Below are 23345 nucleotides of genomic sequence, written 5' to 3'. Positions count from 1 at the left end.
ATTATTATTAAATCAATCACATAATTTTCCAATTTATTATTGTTTACCAATCGTTGATGTACGTCTCACTTTATTGATTGAGTATTTGGATCTTTTCTCTCGACAAGACGAAAAGTAAAACAAAAAATGATGAATAATTACTTTCACGCTTATTACAAATCAATTACATAACTATTTTTGATTCTTCCTCGACAACTCTAGAGTGTGTTGCAAGTTGCGTTCTTTGCAACTGTTGTAATTTTCTTTATTCGCAAACGTTTTCTGTTTTAAGATTCTCGTGGCTTGAGTGATCCATTGTTGTAAGGATCGCAAAAGCATGCTATCTCGTGTATCTCTTTCGTGTTTTTAATGAAATTCTACTTGTCTTTCAAAAAAAAAATATTTTTGATTCTTCCTCGAGAAAACAAAAAAAATGATAAGTAATTACTTTCTGAATGATTAGTTATGTAATATGTAATTATTAATGTAATCAGGGTGAGAAACTACGCAAAGCAAGCTTGCCAAACTAGTTGGATCTAAGAATTAGGACACTCTTCTTCCTCCTCCAAACACACGCACATCGACCCACACATTTGCTCGATCTGCTGCCATCACTACTATAGCTCATACTTCAAATCGATTTTTCTTTTTTAAAGTTTCTGACTTAGGTATAAACCTTTTATATATATATTCACAGTCACCGATACTTGTACCCTATAATGGTACGTATTGTATCAATTTCAATAACAAGACTCAAGTAGATTAAATCTGTTAGAAATGGCGAAGAATTACGTACGAGAAAACGTTCCTTTATCTCGATTCGGAGTGTTAGTCGCACAATTGGAATCCATAGTCGCTTCCGCATCTCACAACCTTCCTGATCCTCTTCTTTGTTTCGATCTTCTTTCAGATCTCATTTCATCTATTCATGAAGAACCTAAGGTCTGATTTATCATACCAAATCTGTTATTATTACTTTTTTAGGATATTTATGATAATTATCTACACTGAGTTGAGTGTTAATACTTTAGGAATTCAATTTTTAACCTACTAATTCTCATGAATAGAACTTTGTAATATTCTAGGGTTTTGGATGTTATTATAAGGTAGAAGAATGATGATCGGAATTCAAGTTTTTAAATTCAAGATGTAATTAAGTTAATTTGAGTTTTCAGGAGTCTGTACTGTTGTGGCAAAGGAAATGTGAGGATGCACTATTTTCTTTACTCGTTCTTGGTGCAAGGCGTCCTGTGCGTCATCTGGCATCTGCTGCCATGGGTAAAATCATCTTTAAGGGGGATAATATTTCAATATACTCAAGAGTGAGCAGTCTGCAAGGGTTTCTGTCCGATGGAAAGAAAAGCGAGCCTCTGCGAATGGCTGGTGTGTCCATTTATTTCAACTTGAATTTGATATGCATTTCTGTTTTTGATACACAGTTTAGGTTATATCCTATTGGTTATGTTTCTGATAGTTACACTGGATACACGATAAATAGTACATTATTCTAATAGGTGTTATATATTGACAATATCAAGGCCATTGAGGTATGAAACTGTAGCTTCATATAGGGTAGATCATTTTTTAATGCATATATAAATATATTAAGAGAACCTGATTTGTATTTCATGTTGCATCATAAAAGTAAAAGTTTCATTGTGTTTGCTGGTTGGTATTGTTGTTGTAAAGTTGCAGATGGCTAGTTGTATATGCCATTTAAATGGTTGTTTATACTACTCCTTAAAAATATGTTTTAGTCTCCAAGACTTTCTTATTGGTCCTGTCAAGTTGATGCGCATGATTTGATTTAATTTGACATTATTCGTTGTAATTCTTATATTTGTGCAAGAATACAGGTGCGGCGCAATGCTTGGGTGAGCTATATCGGCTATTTGGGAGAAAGATCACAGCTGGTTTGCTTGGAACTACTAGTATTGTAGCAAAATTGATGAAGTTTTCTGAGGTAACTGTAAAGAAAATTTCTTTCTCTCTTCTCTTGCAGTATTTGTCTAAAGCACATTCACCATAAGTGATGCAAAATGCTTTACGCAACATGTATGATTAATTCTTATCTTTACTTACTTGTTGGGGTTCAAGCAAAATTTATATTATGTGTAAATGAATTGCATTGTGACGTTAACAAAAATGTGATCATAGGAGAAAATTCCATAAGTACTAGTTGTGTACATAGTAGTGAGGATAGTAGAACTTCAAAGGTAGGATGAGATATCCTAGAAAAAGAGAATATCATAGAAAGGAAACCTCATATTGGTTAAAAGTTGACATTCTTTGGAAGACCAAAAACTGAAGGAAAAAGTAATGGGTTGGGAATCTTTGTTCCACATATCTCAAGGTAACAAGTTTGAGTCCGGTCACCCCTATAGCGGGCTCATGGCTCACCCCCATTTCCCTCAACCATTGTCGTTTATGGCCCTCACATTATGGATAGGCAACCCATTATGGGCCGGTTTGGTTTGCCGGTTATTAAGCTTTTAATGCCACATATAAAAAGTATAGAAGTCCAGAAGTAGCAAGTAGCCATCTTAGCAGTTACCAAAAGGTACACAGGCATCATGCTTTGTCATTTACAAGATGGCGTAAGTTGATATAGTTATTAATGTTTGACCACTACAAAATATTTGCTATTACGAAAACATAGACACGATCTAACTTTCATTCCGTAAGACATATATAATACTAATAATATATAGATATTCTCTTTTATCCCTTCACCCCTTCCAGGCGTACACCCTTTTATACGTGTGAAATAATGTTATGAAGGATCATGATCATGACCCGTAAAACTAAACCAGCTATTATAACATCATGTATGGAGAAACGTGATGATTGTTTATATTATGAGAGTTTAGAAGACTACTAATGCAGTTGCATTTTATTCTTTTGTTTTATCATGAGTCTACTTCAGTTGAGCTCATGAAGCGTTTTTCCTTAGTGTTCGGCCTTTTTTTCTTTACTGTCTGGCTTCTTTAGTATTATTGGGTAATGTTTTTGTGGCTGTTTTTCCTCTTACACTTGGTCTTTTACTGCTTAATGTTTAGGATTATGTGAGACGAGAGGCTCTACAGATGCTAAGGAATGCTTTGGAGGGTTCTGGTGGAAACGGATCGTTTCCGGCGTATGCAGAAGCATTTCGTATAATTATGAAGTTTGGGATTGGAGATAAATCATTTATTGTCAGAAAAGCAGCTGCAAGATGCTTGAAGGCTTTTGCTGATATTGGAGGCCCAGGTCTAGGGCCCGCAGAGCTTGAAAATACTGCTACTCACTGTGTCAAGGTAAAACTTTCTCGAGTCCTTTATTATAATAAATCAATACTCAAACTCTCACCATGTATGTATAAGTGACTATTCACACACACACACACACACACACACACACACATGAACGATGACCCTTAAGATAAATCATGTACAAAAACTAAGAATTCACATGAGAAGTTATATGGTTGAGCCAGAACAGTGTCGTTTGTTTAATTCACAGATACATTAGATATATAATTTATTGATTTTGATGTAGGGTAAATTACATAGGAGATATCTTTAGAGGCTAGATTTAACTGATATCCTATATGGGGTGGGTTATGAATTTTATTGATCTCCGCCCACTGTATGGAGAATGGGACCCACAGAGGCTTTAAGTGTTCTTGTACTTCCGCTTTCGTAGGCGACAGCTAAAGTCTACACCATCTAGACAATAGTCAATCTCTACAATTTAACACTTTTCCTAGTTTCTCTTGTGTAGTCTGTAGGATAAATATTTCATATCTGATATAATGTATCTTATAAGGCTCTTGAAGATCGCGAATCGTCTGTTCGGGATGCCTTTGCTGATGCTTTGGGAGCGTTACTGGCTCTTGGAATGAATCCACATGCACAGGTTTATACCATCTGGTTTACAAAAATTGTGTCTCTTTGATTGTTTTTACCGTATTTTGGTTTTTGTTTTATCATAGGCATCTCACATGTCATTATTTATCTAGGTGCAACCAAAGGGGAAAGGCCAGGCTATTCCAAAAAAACTCGAGGGGAGTTTGCAAAAGCATCTTATATTGCCCTTCACTAAAGGTCATTCTGTTATAAATTAGGCATTTTACTTAAGGAACTCTTTAAGGAAATAAAAGTAAAGCAAATCGTAAACTCAAAATGGATAATGACAAAAATTGCTTTAGCAGAAACAGTTATATTTGTAAAAGGACGTTATGATATGAACTCAAGCGGGTTTTCATGATATGTATATATAGTATGTAGACACACAAATGTATCTGTATGTTTAAATATTTTCATATTGCATTTTGATAAATGTGGTTTTTTTTTGCAGCCAGTGGACCCCGTTCAAAGGACTTGCGAGTTGGCCTAACCTTATCATGGGTGTTTTTCTTACAGGTATGTTATAGTCTGTTGGTAGGTTTCAGGATTAAAGTCTGATGCTGTTCATCTATGTTGCTGTCATGTCTTCCATTCTCTCATTCTTTACTAGTCCATGGCTTATATATTCCTGATCCTGATTTTCTTTTAACTTAGAGAACTAATCAAAAAGATATTGCACTTTTTGCTAAAACCCTCTAAACTTGGTCTATCTGGAATTTATAGTGTTACCTATCTTGTTTAGATGGTTGAACTTTTTATAATGTTTATTGATTTGCAGTAAATATAAGGTTGACAATCAAATCTTCAGCTTACGTCCAAATTTTTTAGGTAGGTTCTTAAGGTAGATTGATAAATAGACCATTACCACGGAGTTTGGATAGAATACAATGATCTATGTATTTCATATGGATGCCCAGTTCAGTTATTTGGTGAATTGCTGTTACATGGACATTTTACTAGAGTTAATCGAACGTTGTAATCAAAGAGTAATTGAATAACTTAGGTGTATTTTAATGAGTATTAGGTTTGAGTAATTAGATGGTTCAATTTTTCAACATTCATTTGATTTGTGCTAATTGTAAGAATTGACAACCAGATCTTTTTCAACATCTATACTGTTTTTGGTATAGTTTGCTCTTAACGAGTAATGCTTTAATTATTTCTTGGATTCCATTTCAGGCCATGCGTCTTAAGTATATGCATCCAGATACCGAGCTCCAGACTTTCCTTGTGCAGATTATGGATATGCTCCGCGCAGATTCTTTTGTAGATGCACAATCATTGGTATTTCTTATCATTCTTGTAGCCTTCTCTTTGTTCCTTTTTATGTGATTACATGGTATATAATAACTGGAAGTACACATATAATAGGTGAGAAAGAAAAATAAATAGTTATGGTACTCATTAACTATTAGCACCTATCAGATTCAGTATTTGTGCTTAAAGTGTCTAGTTTTGTTGTCAAGCTGACTATTTTTCATTTAAATGAGTGAATCTGTGTTAAATCAACCTTAGGTCAGTTCCAAACTGCTGTTAAATGCTTTTACACAGAGTTCTTTGCCTACTTGATACATATTTTTTCTAACACTTTCTTAGGAAGATTAGGCTATGTAAATCGTAGGACCAGGCAATTAAGCAATTCTACATATTATTATTTTTTTTAAAAAAAAAAAAAAAAAGGCCGGAGGTCCACTCGGAAGCAATCTCTTTATCCGCCGAATAAAGAGAGGGATGACTTTCTCTACTTTTCTGGGTGGAGAAATGACTTGTTTTTATTCTCGGATAAAGGAAGGATTGTCTACATCTCACCTCCCCCATACACCACTCAAGTGGTATTGGGTACTGTTGTTGTTGTTGTTGTTGTTGTACTACACCAAGAGTTTTCAATTGGCCGAATCAATCAACTTACTAATGTATGATTTGTTTATCTTGAAGGCATGTGTTTTTTATATCCTAAGGGTTGGTGTAATTGATCAAATGACTGAACCTACACAAAGAGTGTTTTCGGTTAATCTTGGAAAACAGGTAAAATGATCATGTCTCATCACTTATTACACTTCCTTTATCTGGGTAGTTATAATGACTTGGTGTGAGTTCTTAATTGCAGCTCCTGTCCAATGATGCTAGTCCTTCAATGAAAATTGCTGCTTTGCGCACTTTATCTTACACCCTGAAAACTTTAGGAGAGGTAAGATGTATCCCAAGGTGTCGTTTTGTATTTTCTTATGACATCTTCTGAAATAAGGCTGTTCACATATTTGTGCTTGTTGTAAACGATCAAGACACTCATATACGTTCATGAATTTCCCATACACTATTACAATAGCTTGCTTCAGTTTTTCTTTTCATTTACAGGTTCCAGCAGAATTCAAGGAGGTTCTCGATGATACAGCTGTAGCAGCATTGTCTAATTCGTCACCACTTGTATGTTATTTATGTTTATTTTATTCTTTTTTAGTTTTTATTTGAACATGAATTCATATCATATTTTCAAATAATCATATATTTTGATCCGACGTGATTGCTAGGTACGTGCCGAGTCCGCCTTGACTTTACGTTCTCTGGCGGAGATTGATCCTACATGTGTTGGTGGCTTGGTTAATTATGGGGTTACTACACTAAAGGCACTAAGAGAAAATGTGGCATTTGAGAAGGTATGACATGATAGACATATTGTCTGTTTATCTTCGTGAAAGAATGAAATATATCTAGTTTTTTTTTTCAAGATGAACTCTAACGTACTGCAATATTGGTTGGTTGGTTGGATATGCTTTTGATTGATAAAAATGCATGATCTTTGTAACTTGTTGAGCTGAACTGTTTATGTTCTTATGTTATTTCTGTTCTGTTTTGGTTTTGTTTTCTTTTACTATCTCATGCTTTCGTCAGGTTTCTTGGAATACTTTTATGTTGCAGGAAAGAGTTTCTTTAACTTCTAACTGCTTGCTGTATATATGGTAACTGTATTTTAAAAAAGAATATACAATGTGTTATGTATGATGAAGATAAATTAACCACTATTATATTGTGAGGCCATCATGATGAATTTGTGCATATTCCAACTTATTGGTATTTGATAAGAACCTGTTTATTGTGTGGTCATTGTAAGGATATTGCTTTCATATCAGGACATGCTCTTATTTTGTAATTTGATATACCAAAAGTCCTATATATTGTAAGCAGATGCATAATTCTGTAGGTCTGCAAGAGTTTTGTATTGGTGTTAACTCTAGCATGTTATAGTTAAATTCTTTAATATTTATGTATTTTATTCTCACAATGGTATATAGGGAAACAATTTGATTCTTGAGCTTGATTCTTTAAGTGGACAAGCTACAGTTTTGGCTGCACTTGCATCTGTTTCTCCAAAGTTACCTCTTGGTTATCCAGCCAGGTAACATTTGATTAGCAACATTTAACGATTGTCACCTTGTGTTAATTATCATATTAATTGAACTCCTGGCATGTATGCCAGCTTGATGTCAACTCGAAGCAAGTAATGGCATACCTAATATTTTGAAATTCTTTATGAAGATACAAGTACTTATAATATATCTATATAGAATGAACTAAAAGAAATTTTTTTGTCATATTCATTACTTATAATAAAGATCAGTTACTTGATTAACATTTTATGATACTGAAATAACTGTCATGTTTACTTGTTTTTATGTATAGATTGCCTAGAACAATGCTTGATGTTGCTAGGAAAATGCTTACAGAAGGTAGTCACAACCCTTTGGTTTCAACAGTTGAAAAAGAAGCTGGATGGTTACTTCTATCATCCTTGTTGTCTTCCATGCCAAAGGAGGTTGTTCTTGTTTTTTTTTTTTCTTTATTTTTTAATAATTTTTTTAATACTATTATAATAGTTCTTGACTCTTAGAGGTGCTATTTGAATTGTACAGGAGATGGAAGACCAGGTGTTTGATATTCTTTCTTTATGGTCTGATGTCTTTAGTCGTGTTCAAGATCATCAAATAAATCCAACAGAAGATCTGTCTTCTAAAATAAGGTTAGCCTACTTCTTCGAGAGTGCTGTTTTAGTGGTGTCTTCCGGTCTGTTGTTAGCATGTTTTTTACCACCTTTTCCACTGCCTGGAACTATACATTGGATGGTCTACTCCTAGGTATTAACTTTGACTTATTTGAAGTGAGTTCAGTTAAGGAGTTTGGAAAATAGCCAAACTGATATGGATTGATACACAAATGTGCCAGAAGATAGTCGAACCATAAAATTAGATTCAAGTATAGGGTTTAGTGATAATGTAGTTAACTAACATTTATCGATCAGCAAAATATGATATTATAAGTGATAAACAAACTACACTACATCACTCTAACAACAATCAACCATCAGCTCCTTTCTTGTATATTAGTTTTTTAAGTAGATTCTAAAATCTGTCATAAGAAATCTTCCATTGATTGTACATTTCTTTATCTAAGAGCTTTGCTGTTGCACTATAATAACTAATGATTACTGATATTTAAACATTGCATTTAGATCATATAAACACCTTACAATCCACATTCAGTTTTTCATCTTTGACTGATCATTATATACTTTAAGGATAATCCATGCCTTGACGTTATGTATACATGTATACAATCATGTGTCTGTAGAACTATTCTAAGAATCTTCTAAGAATAGACGTATACTTTATGTCAACATACACGTGGAACTAGAAACTTCCTGGCTCCAGTCATTATGTTTACATACCATTTTAAATTGAATATTAGTTGTCATATTAAGGTTTGCTCGTGTTCCTCTTTTTAGAGTGTGGTCTGCTGCAGTTGACGCGTTAGTTGCATTTATAAAATGTTTTGTTTCTCAAGATGCCGTGAACAAGGGAATATTGCTCCAACCAGTGCTGTTATACCTGAATCGGTATGATTAGAATTATTCATCATGATTTTTTTTTTTTTTTTTTCTTTTTTTTTCAAATCAAAATGTATTCTAATATGTAATTCTCCAAACACAATATATGATGATAAACAGAGCATTATCCTATATTCCCTCCTTATCAACCAAGGCGAATGATGTGAAGCCTTCTATCGACATATTCATCAGCAGAACACTAATCGCCTATCAGTCCATTTATGATCCAAGGGCATTTAAGAGTGACCACCCTCAAATTATTCAAATATGCACAAGTCCCTTTAGGTAAAAGCAGTTTAATTTTAATACACAATTTTAAAATATATATATTTTTTTATGTAATGTCATATTTATGAAATACATGTCTTTGGTGATTTTGGACTTGAAAATAGAGAAGCATCAAAGTATGAAGAAAGTTCCTACTTGAGGATACTTCTGGACAGCAGGGATGCATGCCTAGGTCCCTGGATTCCAGGAAGGTATTTTACTTCCTTCAATCTTATACTATCACTATATATACACTACATGTATTTTTTTTGTTTGTATATTTAGTTACTGTATATTTGATTCCCACATGATTCTGCTACTCATGTGCAAACTCTTATCTTTGAATTTATTTCAATGTTGTTCATTCTTGTTGGCACATAGAGACTGGTTTGAAGATGAACTACGGGCATTTCAAGGTGGAAAAGATGGTGTTTTGCCTTGCGTATGGGAAAATGAGCTCCCCAGTTTTCCTCAGGTAGAATGAGTTATTCTCTGAAGTAAATAAATTTTCTGATTTAATTGGAAAAGGTTACATATGATTTGAATCTTGTTTCATTGGCTGGCCAAACCATTGATGTACAATGCACTTCTAGATTCTCCAAAATACACGTGTATAGTGTCCACCTGACACACTCGTTGATCTAACTGTTATTGTTTTAGTTTGTTATCTGATATAGCTTCTTGGGTAACTGTAATGGTCTTCAAGTTGTCTGTTTTGGCTTTACTCTTAGATTAGTAAACGTGTCCTTTAGTAAAGTACTTATATTTGCTACATTTATTGGTTGAATATGCAGCCAGAGACCACTAGCAAGATGCTGGTGAACCAAATGCTCCTTTGCTTTGGGGTCATGTTTGCTACTCAGGTAGTGCTTTATTTGGGGAATTCATCTCTCTCTTTTTTTTTTTTTGAACTGGTTGTCAATGATTCTTAGATTGTAGTTTTATCTTACTCTGCATGTTATCTCAGGATAGTAGTGAGATATTATCACTTCTTGGCATACTGGAACAGTGTCTAAAAACTGGAAAGAAACATGCTTTACATTCAATCAGTGTCACAAACGTATGCGTGGGATTGCTTTCTGGATTGAAGGTGCTAATACTCTTTTTGGTTCACAAACATACATACAATACGGAAGCAGTATAAACAGTTCTAACATGGGTTCATTGCTTCATAAATTTTTAGGCCATGCTTACATTACGATCCCAACCACTAGAAACGGAGATTTTAAATGGTGTTCAGGGGATCTTTCAGGTTCTTTATTGTTAACTTTTACATTTTGCTTTCTTATCTCATGATTATCCAGAAGCTTATGAGATAATCTTTTAATTGGTTAAATTTGACTTGTATCGTTGACAGAGTATTCTAGCTGAGGGTGGCATCTGTGAATCACAACGCAGAGCATCATCCGAAGGTCTTGGGTTACTAGCTCGCCTTGGAAACGACATTTTTACTGCCAGATTGGTAGATTTTTAAAGCATACAGTTATTGTTATTTTTATTTTTTTTGTAGCATGTCCTATATTCTAATTGTTTTTTTTGTTTGTTTTGACCAGACTAGATCACTACTTAATGATATAAATGGGGTTACAGATCCCAACTATGCTGGATCAATTGCTCTTGCCCTTGGTTGCATTCACCGCAGGTATGCTACTCTTTTGGAAAAGCATTTGCATAATCTTTATCTTCTGCCCCTAGTTACTACTCCTTTCCTTTTTCTCTTATTTAGTTCTTAGAGAACTTGTATTACATATTTTATGAGACCCTTGTCATTATCAAAAACATAATAATCTATGTATTATTTTTGTAAGAATTCATCATTGTCATGTTGTCTGCAGCGCAGGAGGAATGGCGTTATCAAGTTTAGTACCATCAACTGTGAACTCCATCTCATCACTAGCTAAGAGTTCAAAAGCTAGCTTGCAAGCGTGGGCTTTGCATGGGCTTCTTTTAACTATAGAAGCTGCTGGCTTGTCCTATGTATCACAAGTTCAGGTATTTTCTTTTTGTGCTTTTGCATTTTCCCTCCTCTCTAGTGTCAGACATAAATTAGAGGTGTAAAAATTTAGTTATGAGATTTTCTCCTATTCGGGTTATTCGGGAAGGGGAGTAGTATTTTCTACTCTAATGTACACGTCCTATCTAGAACAGCCTGTGATCATTTCTAAACCCTTCCCTTCCCTCGGTTTTTGCAGTTCGGGGAGTACTTGGGAAGTACTTGGTCAAACTCGGTCAAAGTTGATCAAAACTCGGGATTACTTGGTAAATTGATCAAAACTCGAGGAATGCTCGAAATATAGTCAATATTGGTCAAAAGTCGATCATAATTGTTCAAAGACAAACTTAGTCAACATCCTAGTACTTCCCAAGTTGCCGAGTATTCTCTAAAAAGTCCCTACCTAGTACTCCCCGAGTCGCGATTTTTGCAACCTTGTTTGCAAGGATCTCAGGGCCGCTGGGCTATCTTGTGATGGTTAAAAAAGAGAGTATAAACTTTCTAGAAAAAAATGATCTCTTTGTTATTATTCAGTAGTGGTTATTGTTTGTTTTAATTACTTGCAGGCAACACTTGGCCTTGCTATGGATATCCTTTTGTCAGAGGAGAATGGATGGGTCGTACTTCAACAAGGAGTTGGACGTCTCATAAATGCGATAGTTGCTGTTCTTGGTCCCGAACTTCACCCTGGAAGTATATTCTTTTCTCGTTGTAAGGTATGTTTTTCAGAGCCTTATCATCTCTCTTTTAATTACAATCATCTCGAATGTGGCATTTCTCTATTATACGTGAATAGTACAGCTCAAGAATAATGTTCTTTGTTGTACAGTCTGTAATTGCAGAGATAAGCTCACAGCAAGAAACAGCAACACTTCTCGAGTAAGCAACATTGCTATTCATATACTGTCAGTTTCTTAAGAATGATTATAGTTTCTAAGCATGTTATTAAGGTATTCTTTTTCGAAATTTTAGGAGTGTTCGCTTTACGCAACAACTTGTGCTCTTTGCTCCCCAAGCAGTGACAGTTCATTCTCATGTGAAAGTTCTCCTATTAACTCTTTCATCGAGACAGGTATTTGTGTTGGGGTCGTCTCGACTTTCAAAGTTCTTCCACTATACATTTGTGGGTCCTGAAAAAGTTTCTTCTTTTTGACAGCCAACTTTGAGACATCTTGCTGTGTCCACTCTAAGGCATCTCATTGAAAAGGATCCGGTACATAATACTTTCATACTTCTGAGACATCTTGCTTTCAATCTTATTGTTCATGTCTTTGTTCAGTTGTAACTTTTAGATTAGTTATTATTGACATAAACACCGTTATCATGGTATTGTAACTAAAATACAAATACGTATCTTACTAGCTGGTATAATGGGGAATGAAAGATTTTCATAAAAAAAATCGATGTGATCTCTTCTTGATTTTAAGTGGTGTTCCATTACCAGTGTAATATTGAGAGTGTGACAGATTCGATAGTAAACTCACGTGTTATTCAATAAGAGGTTAACACCTCTATTTATAAACTGGATACATGACTAGCAAATTAGGAAACAATTAATTAGAAAGAAATCAAATAAACTGGGAAACTAATATACTAGGAAACAGAATAAGGTTAAGACTAATATTGATCCTAATTTTAACAGTGAGCATGCAAACTCATGTTTGGGACCTCCTAATAAGGATCTGTTTGGAATTGTTAATTTGTTCTTTTCTGATTATTTCTATTTACTGTTGTACTTTGCAGGATTCCATTATCAATGAGCAAATAGAAGAAAACTTTTTCCGCATGCTAGATGAGGAAACCGATACTGAGTATGTATCCTCTCATTCCAATAAAATCTTTAAGGTCATCAGGAAGTTGTATGGAAATTTGGATTTATTAAGATATAAGGTTTGAACTTCCAGTTAATATGAAGATTGTTAGATATAACTTCAATTCGAAACAACTTGATCAATGGGACATGAATGGCATTCATATCTACATCTACCTTGAGTCCCTGACGATCACTCTGATATGGTCGGTGACCTATCCAGATTTGATCTAACCTTTTTTTTCTTGTCTTTATATTCCTCGGAGCTAGTGAATTAGCAAAAAAAAAAAAAAAAATTAAAAAAAAAAATAATAATAATAATAATCTACAAGATGATAGCTTATAAGGGAAAAGAGCATCTTTTACTAGTTTTAATTGCAAGAACGTAGTTTATATTACTCTATTGCTTATATTTGATATAGCGCTGTTTAAACCTAATAGCAAGAATAATATTTTTATTGGTTTCTGCCTTTGTTTCTGTTTCAACTTCTAAGTATCTGATAATAGGTAACAGTAACACTTATATAGCCAATAGTAACTAAATCTTAGATTGACTGTATTGGCATTACTTCCATATTGTAAATTATGTTCTATAATGTTTTTGTAAAATTAGTCTGCAGCATAATAAATATAAACAAGGTATTATTCCAATCTTATTTTTTGTGACTAACATTAAAATATATTCTTGTTTCCACAGGATTGGGAATTTGGTTAAATCCACAATTATGCGTCTGCTTTATGCATCATGCCCGTCATTTCCATCTAGGTGGCTATCGATATGCCGTAACCTGGTATACACTTGCTCCTCCTTCATACTTGGGTTTTCGATTTTGAACATCGTACAAGATTTTTGTTTTGTTCTAAAAAAATCAAATCGAATGCCATCAAAACACTACGTCTATTTAAAGTAATAGCACAAATGTTAATCGTATTTTGTATATAAGACTTATATGTCGGATTGTGTGATAATCATTTTTTAACAAAGTACCAAACGAAGGATATATTTTTCATCATTTTCATTATACATTTATGTTTTCTTATATAATTTGTCTAATCATAACAGCCACAATGAGGCTTAGTATAAAATGCTTCTTTCAGATATATATCTTATCTTATTTATTTCTTTGGTTTTAAATCATTGTGTATTTTATTCACCAAGGTTCTTGCTACATCAAGTGGAAATACCATAATCAACAAAGAATCGGAAGATGAACCTGTCAGTGGCCCTGATCAGGACACATCTTTTGGAGAAGATGACGAAAACATGGTTTCTAACTCTAGTGGATCACCTCCTATTAACTTTGCCACTAACAAGCACCTCAGATATCGAACTAGAGTATTTGCTGCAGAGTATGTGTCTAATTAATAACTATAAATCATATTTCTAATCAATATCTAGTTCTCTGCTGGTCATTTTTCAATTTAGGATTGGTTTAAACCTCGTATATTAATTAATGGAATCAGGTGCTTGAGTCATTTACCAGATGCTGTTGGAAAGAATTCTGCTCATTTTGATCTATCATTGGCAAGAAGCCAACCAGCCCATGAGCTGGTATCTGGTGACTGGTTAGTCATCCAGGTTCAAGAGCTTATATCTCTTGCTTACCAGGTGAATAATAATATATAATATATCTAATTGTGATATCATGTTGATATTGCATTGAACCTATTAGTAATGTTATTCATATTATATGTAGATAAGCACTATTCAATTTGAGAACATGCGTCCAGTTGGTGTGGGACTTCTAAGTACTATTCTGGACAAGGTACACATCTGTGATCTAGAGAGTTTTATGTTGATCACTCACTAATGTTTTACTGAGCTTTTACCACTTTTAGAATATTCATGTGAAGAATATTTTGGCGTTAAAAGTTCTGTTTTATATGACTTGCAGTTTGGCAAGATACCAGACCCTGAGCTTCCTGGACATCTTTTATTAGAACAAAACCAAGTATGGAGATGACTATGATAAAAAATTCTATATTTAGAAATTATATTTTTTTCTGAATGTTATTTACATAAATCCTGACATCTTATAATTGTTCAGGCCCAGTTTGTTTCTGCTCTTCGTACTGCATTGGATACATCAGCTGGACCTATTCTTTTGGAAGCAGGTCTACTGCTGGCTTCTAAGGTTCAATACACAAACTTTCTACATTTCTACTATTTTTTTTTTCTTCGAGAGGGTGAAATGATAGATTAATTTGCAGATATTGACAAGTGGTATGATCAGCAGTGATCAAGTGGCAGTTAAACGAATATTCGCGTTGATATCGCAACCCCTTGAGGACTTTAAAGATCTTTATTATCCATCATTTGCTGAATGGGTTTCATGTAAGGTATAAACCTCTTCTTCCACTTATAATTATCTCTAAGAAAAAGCTTTGTTCTAAACTATAATATATCTATTCTCTCTGCTTTTATCTAGATCAAGATAAGGCTTTTAACTGCCCATGCGTCTCTCAAATGTTACACATATGCATTCCTAAGGAGAAAACAGAGCATCCCAGATGAGTATTTAGGTCTATTACCGTTATTCTCCAAAAATTCAATTACATTGGGAACGTATTGGCTTTCACTGCTGAAAGATTACAGTTATGTATGCTTACGAACACGTCCCCATATACATGTAAGCCATACCAGTTTATGACTTATTGTATTTTGAGTCAGCAGTGCACATAAAGTTTCAATGCGTATGACAATTTTTTCTTTCTCCAGTGGAAACCATTTCTTGATGGAATTCAGTCATCTCTGGTTGCCAAAAAGTTGAAACAATGTTTAGAAGAATCCTGGCCGTTCATCTTGCAAGCAGTTTCCCTTGATGCAGTTCCAGTGGATGGTAATGCAAGTGAATCTTCTAGAACATCAGCAGAAAATACATCCAAAAGCCCGTTTTTCTCTGGCTACAATATGGTGGAGCTTAAACAGCAAGATTTTCAGTTTCTATGGAGCTTTTCTTTACTTGTTCTCTTCCAAGGACAACATGCTACTCCTGATGACATCATCATCCCGTTGAATAACATAAAATCCAACTTTGGCAGTGAGTCACCAGTTGCCGACAAACATTCTCTAGCTATGAAGTTTTATGATTTCATTTTACCAGTTTTCGGGTTTCTTTCTTCTGAAAAGTTCTTTCGGATTGGATTTCTTTCTATTGATCTATGTAGAGAGCTGCTGCAGGTGACTTATCCATCATTTTGGTGTTCTTTTAACATTGATGTTTATGTTTATGTTTATGTCCATTGAACATTCTTCGTGATTTTTTTATCCAATGCCAATTTCCACAACCATTCTATACATTCTTGATCAAGGTTAAACTTTGTTGATGTAGGTTTTTTCATACTATATATTCATGGAGGATATATTGGATAGTCATGCAATTTCAGTTCTATCACAGGTAAATATCAGCAAAAGCCCCCGTCTCCAGTACTTGAATAAGATAATATTTATTTATTAGTATTGCTGTAGATACAATATGATATAACTGCTTAGGTGGGTTGGCTGAAAGGTCAAAGACAAGTATATGTTTTGGTACTGATAAATACTAAAAAACGGTTACGTTGGGTTGACCCAAAACACTCTTTATCTTTGATATATTTGGTTGTTTATGTGTCGTTTGCTTGTGAGTTCTTTGTTATTATTTCAACAACAATGTAATCTTGTAAATGATATAGTTTCATAGGTTTTATGCAATAAAATACACCTTGGGCGAAAATGAACTCATTTGAATGTATTTTTCCCTTAGAAAGATTATGACCGTTTTGGATTAAATTGTCAGATCCACATGATGAAGCTAAAGGTACTTGCTTTAGATTCCTGTCTTTACCCTTTGTTCGCAAAGATATCTGTCGAAATCATTGTCCCATACATATTTATCTATCTTTATCGTTTTCACGTTTAGTTGTTTAGCTTTCTTTTCTTTTTTTTTTTTTTTTCTTTTTTTTTTTTTTTTCTTTTTTTTTTTACTACAAATGAGATTACCTTGAATTTGTAGATTTTTTAATTCTGTTACATCTTTAATAGTTTGTATACTTGCACATGAGTAAAAGTTTCTCACATGTGCTTTTATTCAGATTTTTCAGAACTGCCCTGGAGATTTCTTTGAAGCTGAAGATTTTGCGTATCAGGCTGTTGAACTTTGCTTGTCCTTCATTTTCAAGTTTCTACAAAGGTACTTAAAACATTTATTAGTTCATGTAGTTATTTACAGGAATACTTGTATGATTGTTTTGCTTAAAACATTTATTAGTTCATGTAGTTATTTACAGGAATACTTGTATGATTGTTTTGCTTTGTGCCAGTGCCAATGTATCACCGTTGAGTCACTCAAACTGGGAGGATAAAATATCTCTCTCTCTTACATCAGCAACAAATCTTTTCATGCGTCTAAGACCCAAGGTTATTCACTTTATATATTGTAGATTTTATATAGAACCTTTTTCTCATATAGTTTTCCTTATTGTGCTGCATAATTAATCATTCTGTTATTTATTATCTTTATTCTGTTTGAAGTGTACTAATATCATTTTCTATGCAGAAGCAACTACAATTAGCATTGGCATTTCTCATTATTGGATATAAGTGCATTGGACAAGCCTCAAATGACACATGCTTGTTGAAACCTTTTGATTATGTTCAATCTTTGGTTGTCATGCTGAAACGGCATGTTGATGGTGAGTCTTACTATTTGTTTCTTATACATAAAATTTTAAGTTTTTTTCAGAAAATCTATCTCTGTATTTGAATGACAAATGGTTGTTTTCTGACAGAAAAATCTACACTGGATGATGATAGTCTTTGTTATTTAAGAACTGTAACCCGGGCTTGTTTGAACATGAATGTTAATCTAACCAATGACTGTATCAAGAGTATCCATCTACTGGAAGATAAGATGACAGGATCGTCTAAATTGCCACAAAAGAAGCTTGCGTTCTCTCTTGTGCAAATTGTTACATGTGCTAAATTAGCTTATGAAATCGATCTTATTAGTAATAATCAAGAGAGTAAACCTATATTTTATAGCATCCTACGTCAATGCACCCGTTCTTTCCATGAGGTTCTTAATGATCAATACATACAGGTCAGAATAGACAACACCTGTAATCAGTCGTTATAATATCAATGACAACCATAGATAATAAATCCTACGTCTTTTCCCTACATGCAGATCCAGGCTGTCACCCTGCAAACGCTAATTGGTGTAGTACGAGACTCTAATTCTGATACCAACACTTTCTTAACATTCTTTATTGGGGAACTTCTTAATGATGTGTTCGGGGTTATCAAGACATCGTTGAAGGTATCAAATTGGTTAATTAACTTCCCCCCACATTTTAGTTTTTTTTACAGTTCATTCATTCTAATGAACACAACGTTGTTATTTTATGACAGAAACCCCTTAATAGGGAAGCAATAACAGTTATCGGAGATTGTTTGAAACTGTTGATGCTTTTGCATACATCTTCTAAAGATGTAGAATCTCAGAGAAGTTTAATGAGTTTGCTTCTTGAAGCAATTGTCATGGTTTTGCTGGCTTCAGAAAATGATTTATCTCAGGTAACAGGTCTAGCTAAAAGTTTTGTCCTGCTTTCATTTATATTGTCAGGTGGCAATTTCAACCCGTGTACTTGGAAATGGGTTTATTTGGGTCGTTTGGGTTGCACTTATTAGCCGAGCAGAGGTCGTCCAGCAGCCCGTGTGTAGCTTTTAATGCATGAATAGTCTCAACACCAGGAATTAATGAGAATAATTATTGTAATAGTATATTTTAATAATAAAATTGACACACTAGTTATTTATGATGTTTATTAAGAACTGACACGAGAGGGTTTTCTGGGTCATCGGTTAACCTGGACTGACTGCTACTTAAAAATGGGTGCTTTTACGGTTACTCAACCCGCCCAAGTTGTCACCTCTCTTTTTGCATCATTTCACCAAATATCAATGTGTTTTTAATGATAGGAGGTCAAAGAACTAAGAGCTGCATCTATGAGGCTTGTTTCTCAGCTTGCTCAGAGTCAAGCTTCTGCAGTCTACTTCAAGGATGCGTTACTATCAATGCCTGTTTCTCGAAGGCAGAAACTTCAGGTAAAATTTTTGAATCCCAAATACTTGACACAAAAATTGTTATAAACAGTAAAAGGGTAAATGTAGGTTGTTATTTTTAAATTTATCCCAAATACTTAAACATAAAAATTGAAGTATCCTGACAACCATATTTTCTACATTCAGGATATAATCCGTGCATCTGTAACGCAAGACCAGATTTCGACCCCAACTAAATCCTCGATATCACCTTTAGTGATCAAGATGCCATCACAAATAGAAGAATCCAAACATCAAATATTGCCTCCATCAGCCGCCACAAATGTCAACGTGGAGGAAGAGGAAGAAGAAGAAGAAGAGGAAGATGACTGGGACACTTTCCAATCTATTCCTGCCGCGACAAACGAACGTAAATCTACCGAAGGTGTCGGTTCAGGTGACAAAAGCTCAAGCAGCACGACAAGCACTAGCTCGAGTGAAGATGAAGATGAAGGGGAAGAGAATACCATGTTCACTGAAGTTGCCCAACTTCAAAATCTCCAAGAACGTGACTCTCAATCTAATGTCGATCAGTATGAAGATGAGGAGGATGATGAAGATGAAACGGATGATGAAGATGAAGATGAGGATGAGGATGATGATTATGAATATGATCTTTCTCGAGAACCAGAGAGTAATGAAAATCGTGATGATAAATCAGGTGGTGAAAATGAGGAGGAGACGGATGGAGATATATTAAGTCATATAGATAAAGTGCTGCTCGATATGGTCGAGGAAAGCTCCAAATCCTCGTCCAGCTCTGAATCCGATAATGAAGAAAAAGAATCAACTCATAGTAACATTGCATTGGATAAAGATGAAAGTGAGCAAAACGAGAAGTTATCATCATCTCAATCTGGGAATGAAGAAAAAGATGAACATGAACAAGATGACGACATTCTTGGTCAACAATCTGAAGAGAAAGGGTCAACTCTTATTGATGAACATGAACAAGAGGACTTGTCTGATCAACAGACTGTTTCTGATACTGTGAATGAAGAAAGAGGCTCAACCAATAGTAATGAGTTAGAGAAAGATGAACGGGACCCACCTGAGGATGACTTATCGGCTCAACACTTGACTTCTCAATCTGACAATGTTGAAGTGGAGAACGATGAACGTGAACAAGATGATAACTTGTCTGCTCAAATCTCTAATTCTCCTCAGAATGACGAGAAAGATGAACATGAAAAATTCGAAAACTTATCTAGGAATGAAGTAGACGAGTCAGCTCATAGTAATGCTGTATCAGAAAAGGACGAACATGAACAAGATAATGACGTTTCTGCCCCTCATTCTACATATCTAACTACTCCATCAGATGACGATCAACGTGAAAAAGACGAAGAGTTTTCTACTTTTCAATCCGGGAATGAAGAAAAAGGGTCAACTTTTGCATCAGATAAGGATGCACTTCAACAAGACGACTCTGTTTCTCAACCTAGGAATGAAGAAACAAGCTCAATTCATATTAATACTGCAACGGAAAAAGATGAACATGAACAAGTTGAGGACGTATCTGACTCGACAACGCCTATAGTTGGCTAAACATTCATTGATGATGTAAAATCTCAAATAGTACCTACTCCCACACTCGGATGCATTCATAGGCGTATTTTTTTAATAATAGAGGTTTGAAGTTAGCTTTTTGTGTGGATTTTGATTATCTGATCTTTATATCTTCGACCAACAATCTTAATTTGCAGCCTTTCGGTTTCCTTACTTTTTGTGATCTAGTTTTGGGATTGTGGCCATTATCATTTTGGAATACTTCTGGTTATACTAAATGACTTGTTTTGGTGATATATGTAAACAAAACCTCACGATGATATTTATAACATATTTAACTTTTATTATCAAAATCATATATTGCTCCAGATGTTACACTACCTCAATATAAAACAATTCAGGGATTTGCCAACCGCTGAAGTTTGGCATAAGTGGCATGGGGTGGGATAAGGGTACTGCCAATCTTGGTTTGATTCTCCTTCCAAGTAGTGAGTTTTCAACATTTGATGGTACTGTCAACACTAATGCGCTTTGGGAAGGTCTCTAGGGTGTTTCCCAACCTTTGATGGTACTGTCAACATCGTCGTGAATTACGTTTAACTATCAAAGATCTAATGCAGTGTTGACGACTTCTGTCCGGTAAAAATTTTTAAGCAAAAAGGTCATGTGAAAGACCTTTGCTAGCACAAAATTCTTGAAGTGTAGAATTTTTGAATTCCGTACTATGATCACTTCTAAGTTGCTTCACCGGCTGTCAATTCAGTAGTTCCATTCTTTTGACAATATTAATAATTTCATCAACAACTTCACTCTTTTGCTTCAAGAAAAATACTCAAGTATAACATTGACAAGTGTGAATCTCTTCCCACTACAGCTGACAATGTTGCAGGACCAAAAAGATTCATGTGGAGCAAGTGAAATGGTTGCTCGTCAAATGAGATCTTTTTGGACTTGAAAGATATTCGGTTATGCTTTCCTTTTTCTCAACCAGGACATAGTATGTCCTTCACATAAGACATTGTGGGTAACCCTGACACGAAACATCTACTTGAGAGTTTATGAATATCTTTGAAGTTTAGATGTGAGAGTCTCTTGTGCCATAACAACTTAGGGTTGTCTGCAGACAATGAGTAGAAACAAGTATCAGTTTTTGTGACAGCTTTATTCATGTCAATTTGATACATGTTCTCAAAATATTTTGCAGTCTGCAATGGTTTCCATGTCCTTTCAAAAATATTATCAATTTTCCTTCTAAATTGGACATTCTTTTTTTTTTTTTTTTTTTTTTTTTTTTTTTTTTTTGTCATTTGGCTTATGTTGATTAGATTGTGTTTAAGTCTAACGATATTTGCCACTTGCCACATTTGTGAAAGTGACATTCCCATTAGTTAAAGTGCCAAAACTCTTGATGTAACCTCTTAAATTATCTCTATAAGTAACAGCTAGACCATCCTTCTCTTGATAGTCCATCAGTAGGGACTTACATCCGGTCATAGTCTCGAACAACCACTATCGAGATACCATATTTGTTTTGAATGCCTTGGACAACAATAAGTGATTAATTTATTTTTGAGAACTCATCCAGTCATCTTAGATGACTTTATCTTCCTTTCTGCTGGTTTTAAGGACCATCAGATTGAGTCACAGGTATAGGAACAAGCAGACTATCAGTGTATTCTTTTACATAGGAATGTGCCTTATGATGTTTGTTACCATAAATATAGCACCGTAGCCTTTCCTGTGGTTGTTTGTGCTGGTTGGAAGTGACGGGTTAAAAATCTGATTCTGTTGCTGGTTGTTTGTAACAACTGGTAGTAGCTTGTCTAGCTTTTCATCTAGTATCTGAGCCATGGATGACTCAGTAGCAGACTCCTTACCCTTGGTATTCTTTAGACTTTTGCTTTTATGAGCTTCCTTGTGTTTACACACAACACTGTAATTGGTTGATGATTACTTCTAAGCTGATACACCACAACACTGTAATTGGTTGATGATTACTTCTAAGCTGATACACCAGCTGTCAATTCAGTAGTGCCATTCTTTTTACAATATTAATAATTTTATCAACAACTTCACTCTTTTGCTTTAAGAAAAATACCCAAGTATTCTTAGAGTACTTATCAACATTGACAAGTGTGAATCTCTTCCCACAACAGCTGACAATGTTGCAGGATCAAAAAGATCCATTTGGGGCAAGTGAAATGGTTGCTCAACAAATGAGATCTTCTTGGACTTGAAAGATGTTCGGTTATGCTTTCCATTTTCTCAAACAGGACATAATATGTCCTTCACATAAGACATTGTGGGTAACCTTGACACGAAACATCTACTTGAGAGTTTATGAATATCTTTGAAGTTTAGATGTGAGAGTCTCTTGTGCCATAACAACTTATGGTTGTGTGCAGACAACGAGTATAAACAAGTATCAGTTGTTGTGACAGCTTTATTTATGTCATTTTGATACATGTTTTCAAAATATTTTGCAGTCAACAATGGTTTCCATGTCCTTTCAAAAATATTACCAAATTTCCTTCTAAATTGGACATTCTTTCTTTTGTTTGTCAGTTGGCTTATGTTGATTAGATTGTGTTTAAGCCTAACGATATTTGCCACATTTGTGAAAGTGACATTCCCATTAGTTGAAGTGCCAAAACCCTTGGTGTAATCTCTTAAATTATCTCTATAAGTAACAACTGGACCATCCTTCTCTTGATAGTCCATCAGTAGGGACTTACATCCGGCCATAGTCTCTGTAACAACCCTGCTTTTTCCGTTACTTTCGTTAACTTTCTGTTAGTTTATTTAACGGCGATTATTTGACTTTTATGTGTTTATGTGTAATAAATGCGTACTTGACCTTTGGAGGGTTATAATAATTAATATGGGTTGATACTAATTCAAATAAATATTTCGGATAATGAAATACGATTAAAACG

General features: G+C 34.6%; 1 protein-coding gene across 1 annotated transcript; it reads left to right on the top strand.

Annotated features, from left to right (window-relative positions):
- Positions 1-683: 683 nt before the first annotated feature.
- LOC139866652 (protein SWEETIE) lies at positions 684-20718 on the top strand. The gene is made up of 48 exons (XM_071854939.1): positions 684-921; positions 1155-1362; positions 1836-1942; positions 3039-3275; positions 3787-3876; positions 3980-4064; positions 4318-4382; positions 5046-5150; positions 5802-5891; positions 5974-6054; positions 6222-6290; positions 6395-6520; positions 7157-7260; positions 7545-7677; positions 7775-7881; positions 8644-8754; positions 8866-9030; positions 9138-9224; positions 9394-9487; positions 9807-9875; positions 9980-10102; positions 10196-10264; positions 10370-10474; positions 10566-10654; positions 10848-11004; positions 11572-11721; positions 11835-11884; positions 11978-12077; positions 12162-12218; positions 12749-12816; positions 13513-13606; positions 13975-14165; positions 14280-14424; positions 14513-14581; positions 14711-14767; positions 14864-14950; positions 15027-15155; positions 15245-15445; positions 15535-15996; positions 16148-16213; positions 16890-16987; positions 17118-17214; positions 17354-17489; positions 17586-17896; positions 17984-18115; positions 18208-18372; positions 18778-18903; positions 19048-20718. The coding sequence occupies exons 1-48, from the start codon at positions 757-759 to the stop codon at positions 20446-20448; spliced, it is 7233 nt and encodes a 2410-aa protein (XP_071711040.1). The 5' UTR covers positions 684-756; the 3' UTR covers positions 20449-20718.
- The last annotated feature ends 2627 nt before the right edge of the window (positions 20719-23345 follow it).

The sequence above is a fragment of the Rutidosis leptorrhynchoides genome, chromosome 9 (genome assembly GCF_046630445.1).
Source record: "Rutidosis leptorrhynchoides isolate AG116_Rl617_1_P2 chromosome 9, CSIRO_AGI_Rlap_v1, whole genome shotgun sequence".
Lineage (NCBI taxonomy): Eukaryota > Viridiplantae > Streptophyta > Magnoliopsida > Asterales > Asteraceae > Rutidosis > Rutidosis leptorrhynchoides.
The sequence above is the reverse complement of the archived record's forward strand: the minus strand, read 5'-3'. Positions and strand labels throughout refer to the sequence as shown.

Bases quoted from the DNA above. Each gene is read 5' to 3' on its own strand.
- LOC139866652 (XM_071854939.1), top strand. From the start codon at position 757: ATGGCGAAGAATTACGTACGAGAAAACGTTCCTTTATCTCGATTCGGA. The intron at 11,885-11,977 runs GTAAGCAACATT...TCGAAATTTTAG, and splicing joins GAAACAGCAACACTTCTCGA to GAGTGTTCGCTTTACGCAAC. The intron at 17,490-17,585 runs GTGAGTCTTACT...GTTTTCTGACAG, and splicing joins GCTGAAACGGCATGTTGATG to AAAAATCTACACTGGATGAT.